Source organism: Myotis nattereri (assembly GCF_964212035.1).
Source record: "Myotis nattereri genome assembly, chromosome: 4".
NCBI classification, from domain to species: Eukaryota; Metazoa; Chordata; class Mammalia; order Chiroptera; family Vespertilionidae; genus Myotis; species Myotis nattereri.
In genome coordinates this window covers 3,416,323-3,434,114 of record NC_138079.1, presented here as the reverse complement: position 1 = coordinate 3,434,114, position 17,792 = coordinate 3,416,323, and the positions used below count along the sequence as shown (strand labels likewise).

The following is a 17,792-nucleotide window of genomic DNA, read 5'->3' as shown; positions in this document are numbered from 1 at the left end:
GTACGTAGTTTAAGATTACATCGACTGCATTCAAATTCTTTAGGAGAGCTAGTTTTGATAAAACCTCAGTCTTAAGTCATGTCAGTCAGTTCCGACGATAGATTGGGCCAGCTGGGCCCGTGCCGTTACCATAACACTTCCGTGCGAACGATACAAGGGAATAACGCATGCCCACTGGTAACCACATCGCACCGGACTCTGCTACCTGGCCCCTCACAACCAGGAAGGGAAAACCCTCCTAAACATGCACAGTGTTTATCTGAAGGGTAGGCATTTTATTCTGCGGTCACTAATATATTCTTTGGTGATACATTTGTGGACCGCGTTTATTCGTTTTCATCATTCACAAGAGCCCACCCTCCTTCTTGGCCTCTCTTTTCTCTCCTTGATGTGAGAAGACCCCCCTGTACACCCTGGGGGTGCCTCCCACGAGCCAGCTCGACGGCTGCAGGTTCCGGGTCTTTGCCCAAAGGCTCGTCTCCCAGGCCCGTGGGCTCCAGGCCTCCCCGGCCTTTCCCCCCTGAACCTGAATCGGTCCAGCCACACTTCTTCCACTTGACTCCGGCCATTTGCACAGCCGTTTTCCCTCTCAGCCCCGCTATAGTGTTCACTCGGGCCCCTGCCAGCACGCAGCTCTGCCTGGAGCCTCCTGGGCGCTCCCATCGCACTGGGCTCGGCCCTCACTCCCTGTCCTTCTCATGCCTGCAAGGTTTGGCTTTACCTCCTCCCCTCGAGACTGAATTCTGTGGGTGCTGGAGCGATGCCTGCTTTTGGTGTTTGCTGTGTTCTGGTTGGATTTCAGTCCTGCTTGCATCCTGGCATTTGGTGTAGCGTGGGCCTGTCTGGAACTCGGGCTGTGGGTGCTGGGCGGTTCTCAGTGGCCGCCTCTGTGCCCTGGTTCCATTCTCTTCCCCGGACACAGCAGGTTTTGAGATCGAACGAGCGCTTTCCATGGGGAGGTGCAGCAGCTGCAGCTGCTCCCGAATTCCAAATGCTTCGCCTGAACTGCAGAGGCGGAAGCCCAGGCCCCCTGCAGCCGCGGAGCTGGGGCCGTACCCCCAGACCCTCCCTCCCGCCTCCTGAGGCCCCGGAAGCCGAAATGGAGCGAGAGTGACTATATGGGAAAAGCAGATCTTTACAACTGTCCAAGTTTTAGCAAATGAGCTGCGATCGTTTCCCTGCTGCTCCCTCCCGTGGCTCCGGGGAGGGCTGTTCTGTGAGTTTCAGGGTGAGTAAGCGAAGGAGGCAGTAGGAACTATCAGGTCGTCCAAAACAATGGCTAATCTCTTAACGTCAGTTGAACTTTGCTTGAAAGCTTAAAACTCTAATTGCAGGAACATAACCCCCTCCCCCACTGAAAGGAAAAAGCCGGGGATTAACCAAACGAGACGGCAGGGACTTCAGCGTGCTCCTTTGAAGCATGCGGTCTTGTTGGAGGATGACCTTGGCCTGTGTTGACTGCTTTCGTAGGTCAGAACCTCTGAGAACACCTGATTTCCACGCTGCCTAGACCTCGGTTATACTGTCACACACAGATGGTGTTGTTTGTGTCTTCTTTCCGCAGCATTTATGAAACACCTAGGGTAGTCTCTATCAGTATTTCCCGTTATTGATGAGATTATGGATACTGTATCAGCTGTTGAAATTAGATAAGTATTTGGAACTTTATTTAAATGAAGTCATAAATGGTTGTGCTTAATCCCCCCTCCCCCCTTGCTTATGTCTCTTATCCATTTTGATCCCATTCACATCTCCATGAATGCAGGCCCTGTTCTCACCTGCTCCAGATTTCCTCTAGATTCTCTCCAGCTCAGAGGGTGTTTCCAGAATAAACAGCCTCCCAGAGGCCTGATGACGTGCAGGGGACTCCGCAGGACGAGTGTGATTTGCTCAGATGAGAAGGGATGTACCGTCTGGTCCCAGACACTGAGGGCTGGACCCGTGGGAAGGGGAGGGTCAGGCCTCAGGTCTGGGCCCATCTTCCTTGCGAGGTTCGGAGTCTATTGAACACAGGCTGTTCTAATGAGCTGTTCTTTCACTTAATTGAGGTTTATAAGAACTTAATGGAGTTTGAAGAGCTAAAGTACCTCAATACGCATAATAGGCTATTTGGTGTCTTTTGTTTTAATGCGACATCTAATGAGGAGCAGCTGAGCACTTCTGAGTTCCCTGTAAGCGCCAGCCGCCTCCATGGAGGCGGACCCGTCGGGACAGGGTGAAGGGGGGACAGGAAAAGCGCCGGAGGATGCATCTCTGAGAGTCGGCTCTCTCTGCCCCACCCAGCCGTGTCCCTAGCAGCGCTGGTTGTGCGGAGTCACCCTCGTGAGCGGGTGACAGCCCTGACTCGGCTCCTGTGGGACCAAGGTCCGTGTGAACGTGATTAACCCGAGACCAGCCCGCACAGGCCTCCCCGGGAGCCCTGCTACAGACAGAATGAGGACGTTTCGTGTTTTTCAGTGAATTTACCGCATACGCATGTACTTATATAAAAAACCTCGCTTCGTGCCGACTGAGAGCAACGTGATCAATACCCTTAGGAAGGAAGGACTTACAAGCCTCGGCATTCCCATGGGCCGGGAGGAAAGGGATCCTGATCATTTGCCCGCGAGGTTTCAGGCTCGCACCCCATATACAGTGCGCTGTGCTCTGTGACTTGGCACCTCCCCTCAGTTCCAGGAAAAGGAGAATGAGTGGGCAAGAATTCTACCACAAAGTGCCCTCAAAAACACACGTTCATAGAAAAATACGTTCCACATGCACGGTGGGCAAAGGAGGCTTACAGTGTGAGCATGTGACACACGCTTTATTCCTGCGTTGCTATTTAGTCCTTATTGTCGTATTTTCCATCCAAACAACCATCAGCCTACTCTCTCACCCTGTTCTTGGATCAATAGGCCACTGAACGCCCGGCGTCAGGGGGCAGCCTGGACGTGGCGCTGGGTCACAGACCCGCGGGCAGGTCCTCTTGGCCCCGAGTTCCAGATGACAGGGCGCAGCGGGTCCTCCTGTGTCCCCCTCGTCTGCACACGTGTTCTGCCCTCCTGCCGTCACCCTCCCCGGGGATAAAGGCGGGCGCGCACCAGGTGCTGTGGGCCCCCGTGAGCCCACGCCGGCCTTCAGACAGTCAGGCCCCTGGTGTCACAGGTCAGCTGTGTGCGAGGCTCCGGAAGCGACTTGGATGCAGAGCGGCTGGTGACCGGCGGCCTCGGGACCGACGGCACCCCCTCTGCGCTCCCGCAGGGGACGGGGATCGCTGGCCTCGGAGAGCAGGGCAGCGCGGCGCCCCCCTGGTGATGCTCTGAAGTGAGGCCTGGAAACCAGGGGAGGCCTGGGGCCGGCACCTGCAGCGTCCAGTTAATGGCGAACCCCTAACGCCCGCCTTAACACCCCGCCTGCTCTGCTGCGCGGATGGAGGGCCTGGGAACCTTTAGTTCTTCTTCTTCTTCTTCTTTTTTTTTTTTTTTTTTTTGTAAGAAATTGGTAGTGTTAGGAATTGGGGGGATACTGACTTTTAAGAAATAAAAGGAATGCTTTAATGTTTGCATGGGAAAGGTTGTGAAAAGGCCGTATGCGCCTTCCGATTCATTTCTTCAGGATAAACGTCTGTGGCAGCGTCTGGACATCTCTCTACGACGAGAAGGACTGTGGGTCGGGTCCTTCCAGGTCTTTCTTTCTGGTTTACCCCTGTCTGCCTCTCAGCATCCCAGGCCTGCCATCAGCAATAAGTCCACGCAGAATTTATTCTTCCCTGCGCACCTGGCAAAGATGGGCCAGGAGAGAAAATGCCTTTCGATGATGGGGCTGTGGGGAAGGGTCCGTGTGAAAACCTGGCTGATTTCATTATAAAGTGTGGTAACCCCTTGAAACAGCAATTAAACACTGTATGTAGCGCAAGACTCCCAAGTATAGTCAGACCATTTGTTTTGCTCAATAGTCCTGGAAATCATTCTGGGAGAAGACAGATGCGTGCAGATTTTTATCCAGGGAGCTATTTGTCAATATTTTTAGTGTAAAAAAAGAATGGAAAGCAACCTAATGATGTATTATTCAATTTTATTTATACAAATAGAGCCATTTAAATGTAAATTCAGAGCGGTTTAGGAAAATACTCCACAATATAGAAACGACACTCATAGAAGAAGTGAAAGAGCAGGACAAAAATCTTTCCATGTTATATTACCCTTAATATTTGTATATATATGTTGTATGATATAGCATGTTACCCTCAGTATATTTTATGTTATATGATATAGTATGTTACCCTTATATGTTGTATGACATAGTATGTTGCCCTTAATATATTGTATGTTATATGATATAGTATGTTGCCCTTAATATATTGTGCGTGTTATATGATATAGTATGTTACCCTTAATATAGTCTCTGAGTTATATGACATAGTGTGTTACTCTTAATATAGTCTATGTGTTATATGACATAGTGTGTTACCCTTAATGTAGTCTGCGTGTTATATGACATAGAGCATGTGGGAGAGAAGGGAGTGAGACAGAAGCAGAAGGGCGATCTCTGAATGGTGGTGTTACAAGTTCCTTTTTCTTTGTTTTTCTATTTCTCATCTAATATAATGAGCCTCTGACCTTTGTAATCAGAAAAAGTACACGTTTTTAGAAAATACATAACACATTTTTAAAGTAAATTTTACCCATGACTTACAATTGATATATACGTACTCTTCTTACTTTATTGGTTTTCCTATTTGTGTTTTGTTATTAAAAGCTATTTTAGTTCCCATGCTTTTTGGCGCTCCACTTGCTCCGTAAGTAGTATATTTGAACATTTCCCGCAGGATAGGAAATACTTTCATATCCACTTTGTTAGTAACGGGCAGTTGTAAAAAACTGCGTCAGTGTGTGCTATTTGTTAAGTGTTTTCTTATTCTTCAGTATTCATCTCCCCCTGATTTCTGCTGTCACGTACGTTTTCCAGGTGGGAGTGGGCGCCGCTGTGATTGGGGGATGGCTGTGGTCCCGGCTCCCTCCCCCGCAGGAGAGCCTTGGAAAGGCCTCGGCAGTCTGTGCCCCTCATCACATCTCTGGGCGCCCTCTCACGCCTCACTGTGCATATTCACTTCCTGTGTTTACGAAGAACGTGCCGGAGGTCAGGGTCAGAACATCATGGCCACTGGCTGCGGGCCCTGCCTGACAGCCCCTGAGCTACAAATGGTGGGCGCTTTTTTAAAGGGGTGTGGGGCGGACCCACACGGCCAGCAAGAGGAATGCGTGGCAGCGAGTCTGTGTGGCCTGGACGCCTGGAAGAGTTACCATCTGGCTTTTCCAGGAAAGTTTGCTGAACCCAGAACAAGAGGCACAAAGAATGGTTCATGCACATGCACCTTAGCCTTGTCTTCGTTTCTGTCTAATTTCATAGCTAAATTGGCATATTTTTATATCTGAATTTGCATATGGTTATAAAGGCTCTTGCTCTGAAAAACACAGATGTTGTGACCCATGCTATTTTTAAAAATCGCTGCGTGAATAATTGTTAGCCTTTCTTTTAACCTTTAAAGGGATTACTAGGAAAGAATGAAAAGTTCAGTTTTTTAAATAATGAAAACGTGCGCAGTGTTTGCATATATTTTTAAGGGGAGCCTGCAGGAAGCGGAGAGGCTAAGTTATTATACGTAAAATGCTGCAGTGTGTCCTACGCCTCAAAAGTGAAAAGACTGCCTGGACTCTGTCATTCATTGAATTCCATGAACCATTAGTCATTAAAAACGCTTTCTCCGAATCCTGTGACAGCGCCGCAGTGCTGTGCTCTATCAGCGTTACCCGGATGTACGTGTGATACACGGCATTTTCATCGCGTACTTAACTATGTACCGGGTACTGTGCTCAGCAGTGCTGAGATTGGGCACGAGCTCAGTACCTGGCTTTCCCACTGACATTTAAAAAAGTTTATTGTTGAAAGTATTAGAGGTGTCCCCCTTTCCCCCACTGACCCCTCCACCTCGCTCCCACCCCTCCCAGGCCTTCACCACACCATTGTCTGTGCCCATGGGTTCGGCAGAGGTGCATCTAAGGCCTCCGCTGACTTCTTACCTGCCCTTTGGCAGTTTGTCCCTCCCTCAGGCTCAGTGTTCTCATCTGCAAATGAGGACGGTCGTGGGATGCTTGTGGGAAGGCGATGGTGAGGCCCTAATAGGATCCTCCCCTACTGACCCACCTGGTTTCCAACACAAAAGGTAGTTGATTGAATATTGAGCTGATGAAGCACCTGCATACATGAGTAGGACACACGTATTCAAGTCCCAGCTCCGTGCGGAGTGAGGGGGGCTGGCCGGCCCCATCACTTGGGCCGCGGTTCGTGCCTCTGTGAGTGAGTGCATGTGATCGCGTGCGTGTGAGGTCCTGAGAGCAGTTCTGGCCCAAAGCGCTCACGAGGACCTGACCATTAACTTCTGTCATTTCTGCTCTCTTTATAGCTGGCTCCCTTACTGGGTGCAGCATGTGTAACCAGAATTTTATAAAAATATAAAACGTAGAGAATAGTATATACGGGGAATAGAAAAACCATTGTTTCTATACTCTTTTGTTAACTTAAAAAATACGCTGGCTTGTGTCTCTCCCTGGGCTGGAAAAAAGTTGGTCTTCATAACATCTTAGTGTGTGGCACATCCCTGTTGTTACTTGTTTTAATGTTGATGTGTCAGACTTTCAGAGCTGCCCGTGAGAACAGTGACAGTGACATGGCAGACACCTCGACCGGTTTCAGAGCCACTGGTGTCTAACACGGAAGGAAAGTTCCTAGACACGTTACTACTGGGGCAGTAAACTCCCCCCCCACCCCCACCCCCACCTGTCCGAAACTCCTTTCTGTCCCTAGGAGCAGATCTGCGCTCTTAGGGGGCACAGTGAGAGAGAGAGCCAGGTGGGAAGGCTTTAACTTGCTCCAGAGAACAGGGCCATTCGAACCTGTGAACCAAACAGCTCTTGGATTGACACACGCACGTTCCGGTGGCCAAAGGTGGAAAGTTGTCTAGATGGATCCAGTAGGTCTAGGAGAGGTGGTCCAACCACATGGAGTCAGTTAATTCAGGTCCACAGGCATGTCCGAGCTCTCTGGACCTCAGGGACAAGAGCTCATGATTAATTTTTTAATATAAAATAACCTAGGACACCCCGTCTTTTAAGGAAATTGAAAATATTGACGTTAATCTCTGCTTCCAGGGAGTATGGAGCCATTGACGACGTAGATATTGATCTGCATGTCGATGTCAGCTTTCTTGATGTAAGTATCAATTCATGCAATGTGACCGCTACCTTTAAAAAATGCTTATTTTTATGGGAGGAAATCTAATTTTTGCTATAATGCTATTAGTAATGAATTGGCTTTTTCAGAGCGATTTATGAAAAAATGCTATGACTGGTTGAAGAAACAGATTTTATATATATGTATGTGTGTGTGTGTGTGTGTGTGTGTATATATATATATATATATATATATATATATATATATTTGTGTTGGTTTTTAAATATCCTCTGAAATTTGCAGTCTCTTAGTACAGTACTTCAGTATTTCTTAAGTTTTCATTTTTATTTTCATGTGAAAAGGCAAAGATTAAAAGTACGTTGGTTTTCTTTTCACAAACCGTAGGTTTTACGATTATTTGTAGGCCTTAATGATTTATGCATTTCTTCAAAATAACTTAAAAATATTTTTTAATTGGGAAAATACATCTAGGCTCTACAAGACGACTAATTCATCTTTAAAATATATTTATTTGCACAGGAGGAGATTGCTGTGGCTTGGGAAGTGATTCGAACAGAACCTATAATTGTCCGACTACACTGCTCACTTACACAGTATTTAAATGGCCCAGGTTGACTTTATTTCTCTATTATTTTGAGTATTTAGTTGTGCGTTGTGCATTGAACAAGATGACGGTGCATTTGGTAATTCTGAGAGTAATTGCAGCTATCTTGATAATGACATTTAAGTACACTTGCATCCTGACAAAGATGGTTTACTGCCAATGTGACTACTAGAAAGAGAAGCATGTACCATTTAGTTCTATAGATTTCAGAAGTTGACAAGCGTCTGTGAAATAAGCACATTAGTACCGAAAAGAGAACTTTGCGTATAGGAGAAGCTCAAATTCTGTCTCTGATCCTGAGATTTAATGTTAATGTACGTTTCTCTCACCTCTGAATCCTGATGAACTCAGCCTCAGTGTAACATATTTCTGGTTTCGAAAATGGAGATCATCATAATAGTTTTTGTACTGTGGTCCCTTAACCGATGACTTTGCTGTTTCTCAGCTGACAGCTGTGTACGACAAAGGGCCCTGCTATAAATCTTTGGGAGACTTACTGGATTAAATTCCTTTTTCCCCGCCTACTAACTTAGGCGCACCTGCACACACACACACACACACACACACACACACACACACACACCAGTTCTCTGCTGCTGCCTAACAAACCACTGCAAACGTAGTGGCTTAAAACAGCTCCTCTCACCATTCTTCAGGGTTCAGCGGGGCAGCCCCTGCTTGGAGTCCCCCAGGGTTTGCAGTCAGATAGATGGTGGGTGAGGCCCCTGTCATTCAAGGCTCCACTAGGCTGGATGCTCAGGATGCCGGCCTTTCAGATACGTAGCAATTGTCGCAGGTGTCCCCGCGGAGCTCAGCTGGGGCTTCTGACTGGAGAGTCTACCTTGTGGGTGATTCTTCATGGGGGTGGGGCTTCCGGTAGCCCAGCGGTTCTCAACCTGTGGGTCGCGACCCCTTTGGCGGTCGAACGACCCTTTCACAGGGGTCGCCTAAGACCATCCTGCATATCAGATATTTACATGACGATTCATAACAGTAGCAACATGACAGTTATGAAGTAGCAATGGAAATAATTTTATGGTTGGGTCACATGAGCAACTGTATTGAAAGGGCCAGAAGGTTGAGAACCACTGCTCTAGCCTGATAACGGGTCCAGCACAAGTGATCCAAGGGACACCTGGCCAGAAGCCCGGTGGATCTTCCTCTGTTCTCTGTTCCTCAGAGGAAGAGCCTCCCAGAGCCCAGGGCCAGGGTGGAGATGGCCGCTGGCCAGGCTGCCGCCATCCCTCACCTGCCACAGGCTCCGCTGTGGCCTCTGCACCATGTCCCTCAGGCACGCCAGGACCTCACACCTCCTGTTCCTTTCCACGTAAGAAAGGAAGCCGTCCTTTCCAGCTGACGCAGTACACAGGAGCAGCTCTCATTCTGAAAATGCTTCCATAGCCACCTCTTTCCTTTAAAAAAAATGTTTTTGTTGATTTCAGAGAGGAAGGGAGAAGGAGAGAGAGAGAAACATCAGTGACGAGAGAGAATCATTGATCGGCTGCGCCGGCACGCCCCCCCCCCCCCCACTTGAGAATCGAGTCTGCAACCTGGGAATGTGCCCTGACCTGGAATCGAACCGTGACCTCCTGGTTCATAGGCCTCCATTCAATCACCGAGCCACACCGACCGGACTGGTCACCTCTTTTCCATATTTGTATGACGTATTCTACTTAAGCAATCCTCAATACAAGTCACAGAGTAAGTTATGTGACTTAATGCTAGGCAAAGACAAATAGATGTTTTTTCATTTTGTTTCTTTCAAATATATATAAAGGTAATAAAGAAGAAAAATGATTACTCATAATCCCGCTACGCCAAGAAAACGGTAAATAGTTTGTTTTCCGTACCTGCCTGGTTGGCTTGCATAAATCGGCATTGCATCGATAAGGAGTTATGCATCGCCATGTCCTGAGCCTCTTCTCCAGTCATTAAACCTTCTAAAACGGGGTGATTTGTGGTATCTGTGCAGTGTTCCAGCCTGTCGCTGTGTTCTGCTTTCTTTTTTTAAAAAATATTTTATTGATTTTTTACAGAGAGGAAGGGAGAGCGATAGAGAGTTAGAAACATCGATGAGAGAGAAACATCGATCAGCTGCCTCCTGCACACCCCCTACTGGGGATGTGCCCGCAACTAAGGTACATGCCCTTGACCGGAATCGAACCTGGGACCCTTGAGTCTGCAGGCCGACGCTCTATCCACTGAGCCAAACCGGTCAGGGCGTGTTCTGCTTTCTTTAGTGATTGAAATGCGCCACTTAGTTGTACTCCAATGGTGGTGAAAGGAAGAGAAGCCCTTGTCGGAGGTGTTTGTTTCTGAGTTACCAGGTTAGGAACGAAACTGGGTCAGTTCACCTGTTCCCCCAACTCCACGCTGAGAGGAGAACGGGCATGCCTTTATGTAGTCTTACCGCCGCTGCTCATTTTTAAATATAATCTTCGATTCTAGGCAGGGATTTCCCTTCCCATTATCTCTTTAAAGACTTGTCATGATTGCCTGGTTTTATAAATATTGTAATGATTATATGTCAGTTCATGTTTAAGTGGTTTTACCATTCAGTGTCACTTACTTAGCGTCAGAACGCCTCCATCATTTAATTTTTTTCATCTCTGTTAGTTGATTCACATATTTAATCGTTTGTAAACCAAAGGAACATGAGGGTTATGCTTTGTCTTTTCATACCTGAGAACGACCCCTTGTCTTGTGAACAAGAGCAGCTTGACCAAGTACAACCTTCGGGTCCTAACACTTCCCCCCAAAAGCAAAAATGCCCCAGAAAAAATGACGCCAGTTTCTATCTGAAAGTGTGTGAATTTTGTTTCTTTATAAGAAAACTCTTTTGGCTTTGTTTGTGTTTGTTATATGTATTTACTGGGCTATATTTTCTCTTCATATGGTTTTCAAATTGATAGACTTAAATCACCTGAACAACTTTGATGACGTTCTTGGCTGTTTCTCCGCTATCTGCTCGCCCTGATGAGCGTAGACGGGTCTGACGCCTCTCTCTTCCATCTTTCATCATCTGTCTTAGTCCTTCATCCTTCACCCCGAGAATTTATAACTTTATTTCACTCAGCGAATGTTTTCATGATTCAGCCTTTGATTGAATGTCCCCCCTGTTTTCAATTTGACTCCCACCCTTACCGATCCTGTTCCCTCTTTCCCATTAATCGCACCTGTTTTCTTTATGCAACGTTACTCTGAATGTTGTTGGGAGCATAAATCACGAGTCTTCCGAGATTGATTATTTTATTCCCAGAGATGGGGCTTTGCTTTGCTCAGTGTTGAAGCAGGTGTTGAAATGCACTTCTTTCAGAAATTAGTGTGATCTGGGCCTAATTTCTTCCATTAAGAAGACGGAAGAGAGAATCCACACTCCCTGTCCTGTGGGTACACCAGCTCTGAGAGTGGAGGGGGCTGTGACTCTCTCTGTTGATGCCGCATCCCCCCCTCCCCCCGCACCTGCCCTCCCTGGGTCTTCAGGCTTCACTGCTGACCGCTCACCTGGGCTTCCCCATCAGACACAGAACCGCTGTCTCCCCCTAGATCCCACCTGTGCCCGCCCTTTGGTGTGGTGGATGTGCGGTGCCTGGGCCCAGGGTCCTTGCCTCAGGCTGGAGAACTGCGTGGTGTGGTTTATGCTCCAGCGTTACCCTCAGGCCAGGCCCAAGCTGAGACTTGGCCCTCTGCCTGCCTTCCTCCCCCTCCTCCCACCCCCTATTGGTTTCTCTCCTGGGAGCAATGCCATAGGGAACTCCTTACCCCAAGTGTCCGCTCAGGGTCTAGATGGGGGTCACGGGAAGGAAGAGGTCAGCCTCTGCTTTGGGAGGAGCCTGCCAGCCCAGCCCTTCGGGGCACTGCCCTGGGCACATGGCTCCGCCCTCCACCAGCCCCTTTTTCCGAGATGTGTTCGCGGTGGCAGCCTTAGCTTCCTCCTCTTTCAGAGAATGAGGCGTTTGGGGTCAGGGCCCCTCAACATGGGTCCATTCGTTCTATTTGTAGGAAAATTCTGGAAGCACCTCACACGGGGTGGCGTTACTCCAGGCTTCTGCTCCTGTGCCGTTCGCTAATGGTTAGGGCGAGGCGGGTGCAGGCGGTGGGCTTTCATTGCCCTGGGACCAGCACATTTCCCCAGAGGCATTCTCCCCGAGGGGCAACATGATTTAAAACGGGCGTTAATGTGAAATACAGGACACCAGCAAGAGGCAATGATACTAAAAAGGAACATAGAGCTTATCATTCCAGAAAAACAATTAGGTTTCATTTCACTTTATGGCTTGGATTATTGCAGAAAAATAAAAAAGCGAGGAAGTATCGCTTGGCTGTTTTGTATTGTGTCTTTGAGGGTTTCAGCATTTAGAGTAAAATTAGCTGGCAGGAAAGGTAGGGCTGATCCGAGGTGTAGGCTGACCTAGTTCAGAGTCCCTTTTGAAAAGCGTGTATCCCCAGGCCCTGGGAAGGTATGAATAATACCCATGTGAGCTCCTCTGATGTTGTATCTGGGAGTGAACAGGAATGAGAAGAACTGAAGAGGTGCACTTCCTTGAAATCAAAAATAAGGATTATTTTCATTGTGCACAGGGAAATGCACTTTAAAAAGACACTAGTGTTATGATTTCTATAATGCTGTATGTTCCTTCCAGAATTGCTGGAATATAAGTCTAGTTTCTGACCTTAAGGACAGGGAAGCTTTTACTTTAAAGAGGTAAACAATTAACTTGAAAATGTTTTTCTGTGCAAATCATTCTTTTTTTTTGGTTCCTCTTGTGTTTGCATGATCAAGGTATTAGAATAATTTCCACGTCTCTTAAGCAGCCCTTCCCAACCAAAATTATAAGAGACAAGGAGAAATTGAATGACTTCCACTTTTTTAAAAATATGAAAACACTTTACGGGTATTATCTGTGAAATACTCCTTAAAACCATTGAATGATGGGTGGTGGGTGACTTTTCTGAGAGGTTATTAATTTCATACACACAGTTATTAACGCACAGAATTGCGTGTATCTGGTAAAAATATGAAGCCCATGGCAGGGCCGGCAGTGAACAGAAGTCGCCTGTGCCTTACTCTCATGCTCTGTTATTTTATTCCAGAAAAAGGTGTACGTATAGCCCTGGCAGGGGGCTCAGTTGGTTGGAGCACCATCCATATACCAAAAAGGGTGGCCGGTTCAGTTCCTGGTCAGGGCACACATCTCGGGTGTGGGTTCAACCCCTGGTAGGGGTGCCTACAGGAGGAAACCGACTGATGTTTCTCTTTCACATTGATCTCTCTCTCTGTTTATCTCTATCTCCTTTCCTCTCTAAAAATTAATAAAAACATATTTTTGGGTGAGGATATAATAAAAAGGTGTATGTACCTCTCTCTTCCACTGAAAGAATAGTGTTCACTGTTCCTACACATTGCTATTTACAATTAATACGTTTTTTTGAAGATCATTTTTCATTATTATACGCATTATACATTTGTATATACGCATATGATACCTTAGTATATAGCGTAATGATCCAGAATGACCTTCAAGGCATCTGTATAGAAAGCGTCAAGAGATGGATAGCACCGTGTGCCCGATTTTTAAATGTGTCTGTTACATGTTATGCAATGTATACACATGTATGTGTCTAGCACTTCTCACATGCGCGTGCACGGAGTTACATCTATAACTTCCCAGTTCCCTGCTGGTTGGCTGCCACCTTCACGTTGTGACTGATGCTTCTCTTTTCAGTGCCCACGGTCGATGTCTTTCAGACCTCCACCAAAGAGCGATTCGGATTGGGGCACCAGCTGAAAAAGTGAGTTTTCCGCGGAGTGGGAGCTCCATGTCTGTTCAGGGAGCGGGTGCTCACCGCCATCGCTGCCCCCGTGTGTTCAGTAAGCGCTCTTCCCCGGGCGCCTGGGGAGGAGCTCCCGCGATGCTGGAGCTGAGTGGGCACTAGGTTGGCAGAGCGCGATGCTGGAACCCCGGCTCCTCCCGCTGCTCCCCAGGTGGCTCTCATAATGCTATTGCATTGACTTACTTTTTAATATATATATATGTGTATATATATATATATATATATATATATATATATATTTATTTATTTATTTATTTTTGATAGTATTACAGATGTCCCCCATCCCTCCTCCGCCCAGCCCCGACCCTCCCTCACCCAGGCCTTCACCACACTATTTTCTGTGTCCATGGGCAATGCATATAAGTATGTAAGTTCTTTGGTTTAAATCTTATTGCAATCTTGGATTAAAAAAACCTTCAAAAATTAAGTGTAAAATGAAAATCTTCCCTTGTCCTGAGCTCAGAGGTGAATTTACTACAAATTGGAATTATGCACCGTTGGCCACGGGTTTACACCTTCTTTTCTCGCCACCTCTACAGCTGAAAAGACCCCAAATACTTCCTCCTGTCCGCGGCAGCCTGAGCTGACCTCAGCTAACTGGCAGGCCAGGGCGGGGCCGTGGGTCTGCTGTACGTTCTGGTCAGCTGAGTTAGTTGGGTAAGATCTGAAGGGCAGTGAGAAATTCGTATTGGCTTAGTGCCAAGAGCCACACCTGTCTTTTTGAACATCACACGCTCACAGATGTCAGTTCGTGTTTGAAAATGCAGGTATGGTCCCTCTGCCGTTTCATTACCCAGGCTCACGAGCGGATGTTTCCTCACTTTATTTGTGACCATGTGCAATAGTAGCTCCTTTCTGCGGGTGTCCTGCGAATTAAAGAGAAAATACCTGCATTTGAGGTTCATATTTTACTTCCTGGAATATTGTCAGTTATAAGCAAGTAATGGCACCATTTCCTGTTGCCAAGCAGCCTGTGCTACAGATCACCTCAAAGCATGTGAACAACCAGCAATGCCGAATTGACCCGAAGGGCAAAGTGTTTCGGTTGTTGCTCACATAACGTTTCACTGTCAAGGTTCCTTCTACGTGAATATCCGCCCTGAAGGGCCCCCTGCCCCCGGGGGTGGGCGCCGAGAGGGTGCTGTGGGCCCTTCCCCGGAACAGGCCGCCCACGCCCACCGGTGCAGTCCTTCCCGCGGGCGGGGCGGGGGATCCTGCTCAAACGCGCTGAGATCGGTGACCAAATTCTCGCCTCATGATGGCCACTCGGGTTTTTTCCAAAAGCCACCGTGTTTACCGGTGAAGTGAGCGGTGCTGACGGTGACGGGCTGACTTCAGGTTCCTCCGGGAGTCCGTTCACCGGCTTGGTTTGTTACTTGGGACCCGACAGTTTTGTTTTTTACTGCCCATAAAGCAGCGGTTCTCAACCTGTGGGTCTCGAACAATGAAAATACATCCTGCATATCAGATATTTACATGACGATTCATCACAGTAGCAAAATTACAGTTATGAAGTAGCAATGAGAATAATTTTATGGTTGGGTCACAACATGAGGAGCTGTATTAAAGGGTCGCGGCGTTAGGAAGGTTGAGAACCACTGCAAGAAAACCACATGAGCAATTCCAGTAAAAAGAAATTGATGTTTCTCGTACCTTAATAAATAGAATTGTAACTATTAACAAAAGATTTTTCAAACTGCTTCCTGGCAACAACAAAATAACTCAGATTCCCTCAGCCTGGCCTGCGCCCTCTCGCAATCCGGGACCCCTCGGGGGCTGTAGCCGTGTGCCAAGTGGCAGGCGGCCTGGGAGGAGCCTGAGCGGCGGTGGGCGCGCGCTGCTGATACTCATGCTGGCCCGCTGCGCCTGCCACCACCTCTTGGCAGCGCTGCCACGAAGTCCAGAGAGGCCCCTGCCACAGCTGCACTCACCAGCTGTGAGCCCAGCTTCTGGCTGAGCGGTGCTCCCCCCCCCCCCCACCCCTGTGGGAGCGCACTGACTACCAGGGGGCAGCTCCTGTGTCGAGTGTTTGCCCCCTGGTGGTCAGTGCACGTCATAGCGACTGGTCATTCGAGTCATTCCAAATGACCAGAACAACCAGAAAGACAGGTTGACTGGTTGCTATGACGCATACTGACCACCTGGGGGCAGATGCTCAATGCCGGAGCTGTCCCCTGGTGGTCAGTGTGCTCCCGCAGCCAACCTCCCATGGCTGGCCAACCTCCCGTGGCCCCTCTCTCTGATTGGCCAACCTCCCGCAGCCCAGATTGGCCCCGATCGCTGGCCAGGCTGAGGGACCTCACCTGTGCACTAATTCGTGCACCGTGCCTCTAGTAGTCTTTATAAATCTCTATGTACCCTCCTTCTTTTATCAGTTCTTCTGTCATTTATATTTTTAAATTTTATCACAGTAATTTATTAATAATAATTCATAAAATCATAAAAATTTCTGTAGGATGCTTTTTACATACAAAAACATTTTGTGTGATTCTAACATGGCATCTCCCCAGTCATTACTGCGTGTCTGTTTCCCTTTGGTAAACACATTCGCTACGTAATTAACACCCGGATCTTGTCGTCAGTGGCCTCAGCACATGGTAACAGACTCTTTGGTTGACAGGATCATGCAGACCTTCGTCACCCAGCAGTGGAAGCAGAGCAAAGACAAGCCCAGCTGCCTGCACGGCAAGAAGCTGTCGGAGAGGAAGGTGAAGTCCCCCCTGCACTTGTTTTCTACCCTGCGCAGGTGGGTACCGCGCCCTGCCCGGGGCGAAGGGCTGGGCTGGCCGCTCTGGCACTCAGCTCCCAGCGTCCTTTCTGTTCTCTCTCGTGACACTTCCAAGAACGGGCCAGGCACACAGATATCCATCAGAGTTTTGTTTCTTTTTCTTTTTTTAAAAATATATTTCTTTATTGATTTCAGAGAGGAAGGGAGAAGGAGAGAGAGAGAAACATCAGTGATGAGAGAGAATCATTGATCGGCTGCCTCCTGCACACCCCCCACTGGGGATCAAGGCTGCAACCCAGGCATGTGCCCTTGGCAGGAATCGAACCTGGGACCCATCGGTCCGCAGGCCGACGCTCTATCCACTGAGCCAACCCGGCTAGGGCCAGAGTTTTGTTTCTTAAATGGACTCAGTTTGAATCCGTGGCTTTGTAATCGCAGTTTCCTCCACCTACAGTAGCTCCGTGTAGGGCTCTGGGGTAAGTAGGAGAGGGAAGGCCTGGTAACCTGTTTTGCTTTTCAGGGAAAACACATTCCAGTTCCTGTGGTCTTTCCACAGCTGTGGCTGGGCGAGCTGTGTGGCGGGGGGCTGTGTGTGGGGGGCTGTGTGGTGGGGGCTGTGTGGTGGGGGGCTGTGCGGTGGGGGCTGTGTGGTGGGGGCTGTGTGGTGGGGGGCTGTGGGTTGGGGGGCTGTGTGGTGGGGGCTGTGTGGTGGGGGGCTGTGTGGTGGGGGCTGTGTGTGGGGGGCTGTGTGGTGGGGGCTGTGTGGTGGGGGGCTGTGCGGTGGGGGCTGTGTGGTGGGGGGCTGTGGGTTGGGGGGCTGTGTGGTGGGGGGCTGTGTGGTGGGGGCTGTGTGGCGGGGGCTGTGGGTTGGGGGGCTGTGTGGTGGGGGCTGTGTGGTGGGGGGCTGTGCGGTGGGGGCTGTGTGGGGGGGGCTGTGTGGGGGGGGCTGTGTGGTGGGGGGCTGTGTGGTGGGGGCTGTGTGTGGGGGGCTGTGTGGTGGGGGGCTGTGTGTGGGGGGCTGTGTGGTGGGGGCTGTGTGTGGGGGGCTGTGTGGTGGGGGCTGTGTGGGGGGGGCTGTGTGGTGGGGGCTGTGTGTGGGGGGCTGTGGGGTTGGGGCTGTGTGGTGGGGGGCTGTGTGGTGGGGGCTGTGTGGTGGGGGCTGTGTGGTGTGGGGCTGTGTGGTGGGGGCTGTGTGGGGGGGGCTGTGTGGTGGGGGCTGTGTGTGGGGGCCTGTGTGGTGGGGGCTGTGTGTGGGGGGCTGTGGGGTGGGGGCTGTGTGTGGGGGGCTGTGGGGTGGGGGCTGTGTGTGGGGGGCTGTGGGGTGTGCACACAAGGTGGGGTGTGCCACGCAGCTGGGCTGACGGGGCCTGGCCAGGGCCCTCCGTGGTCAGGTCT

General features: G+C 49.2%; 1 protein-coding gene across 1 annotated transcript in view; it reads left to right on the top strand.

Annotated features, from left to right (window-relative positions):
* Positions 1–17,792, top strand: part of PARP8 (poly(ADP-ribose) polymerase family member 8) — a gene marked incomplete at its 5' end in the record, with an annotated part of 131,230 nt that overhangs the window by 78,846 nt on the left and 34,592 nt on the right. Inside the window, 4 exons of the mRNA XM_081088878.1 lie at positions 7,188–7,248; positions 7,750–7,840; positions 13,561–13,627; positions 16,290–16,415. Of these exons, the coding sequence (XP_080945004.1) occupies positions 7,188–7,248; positions 7,750–7,840; positions 13,561–13,627; positions 16,290–16,415 (345 nt within the window). The remainder of the gene's footprint in view (positions 1–7,187; positions 7,249–7,749; positions 7,841–13,560; positions 13,628–16,289; positions 16,416–17,792) is intronic.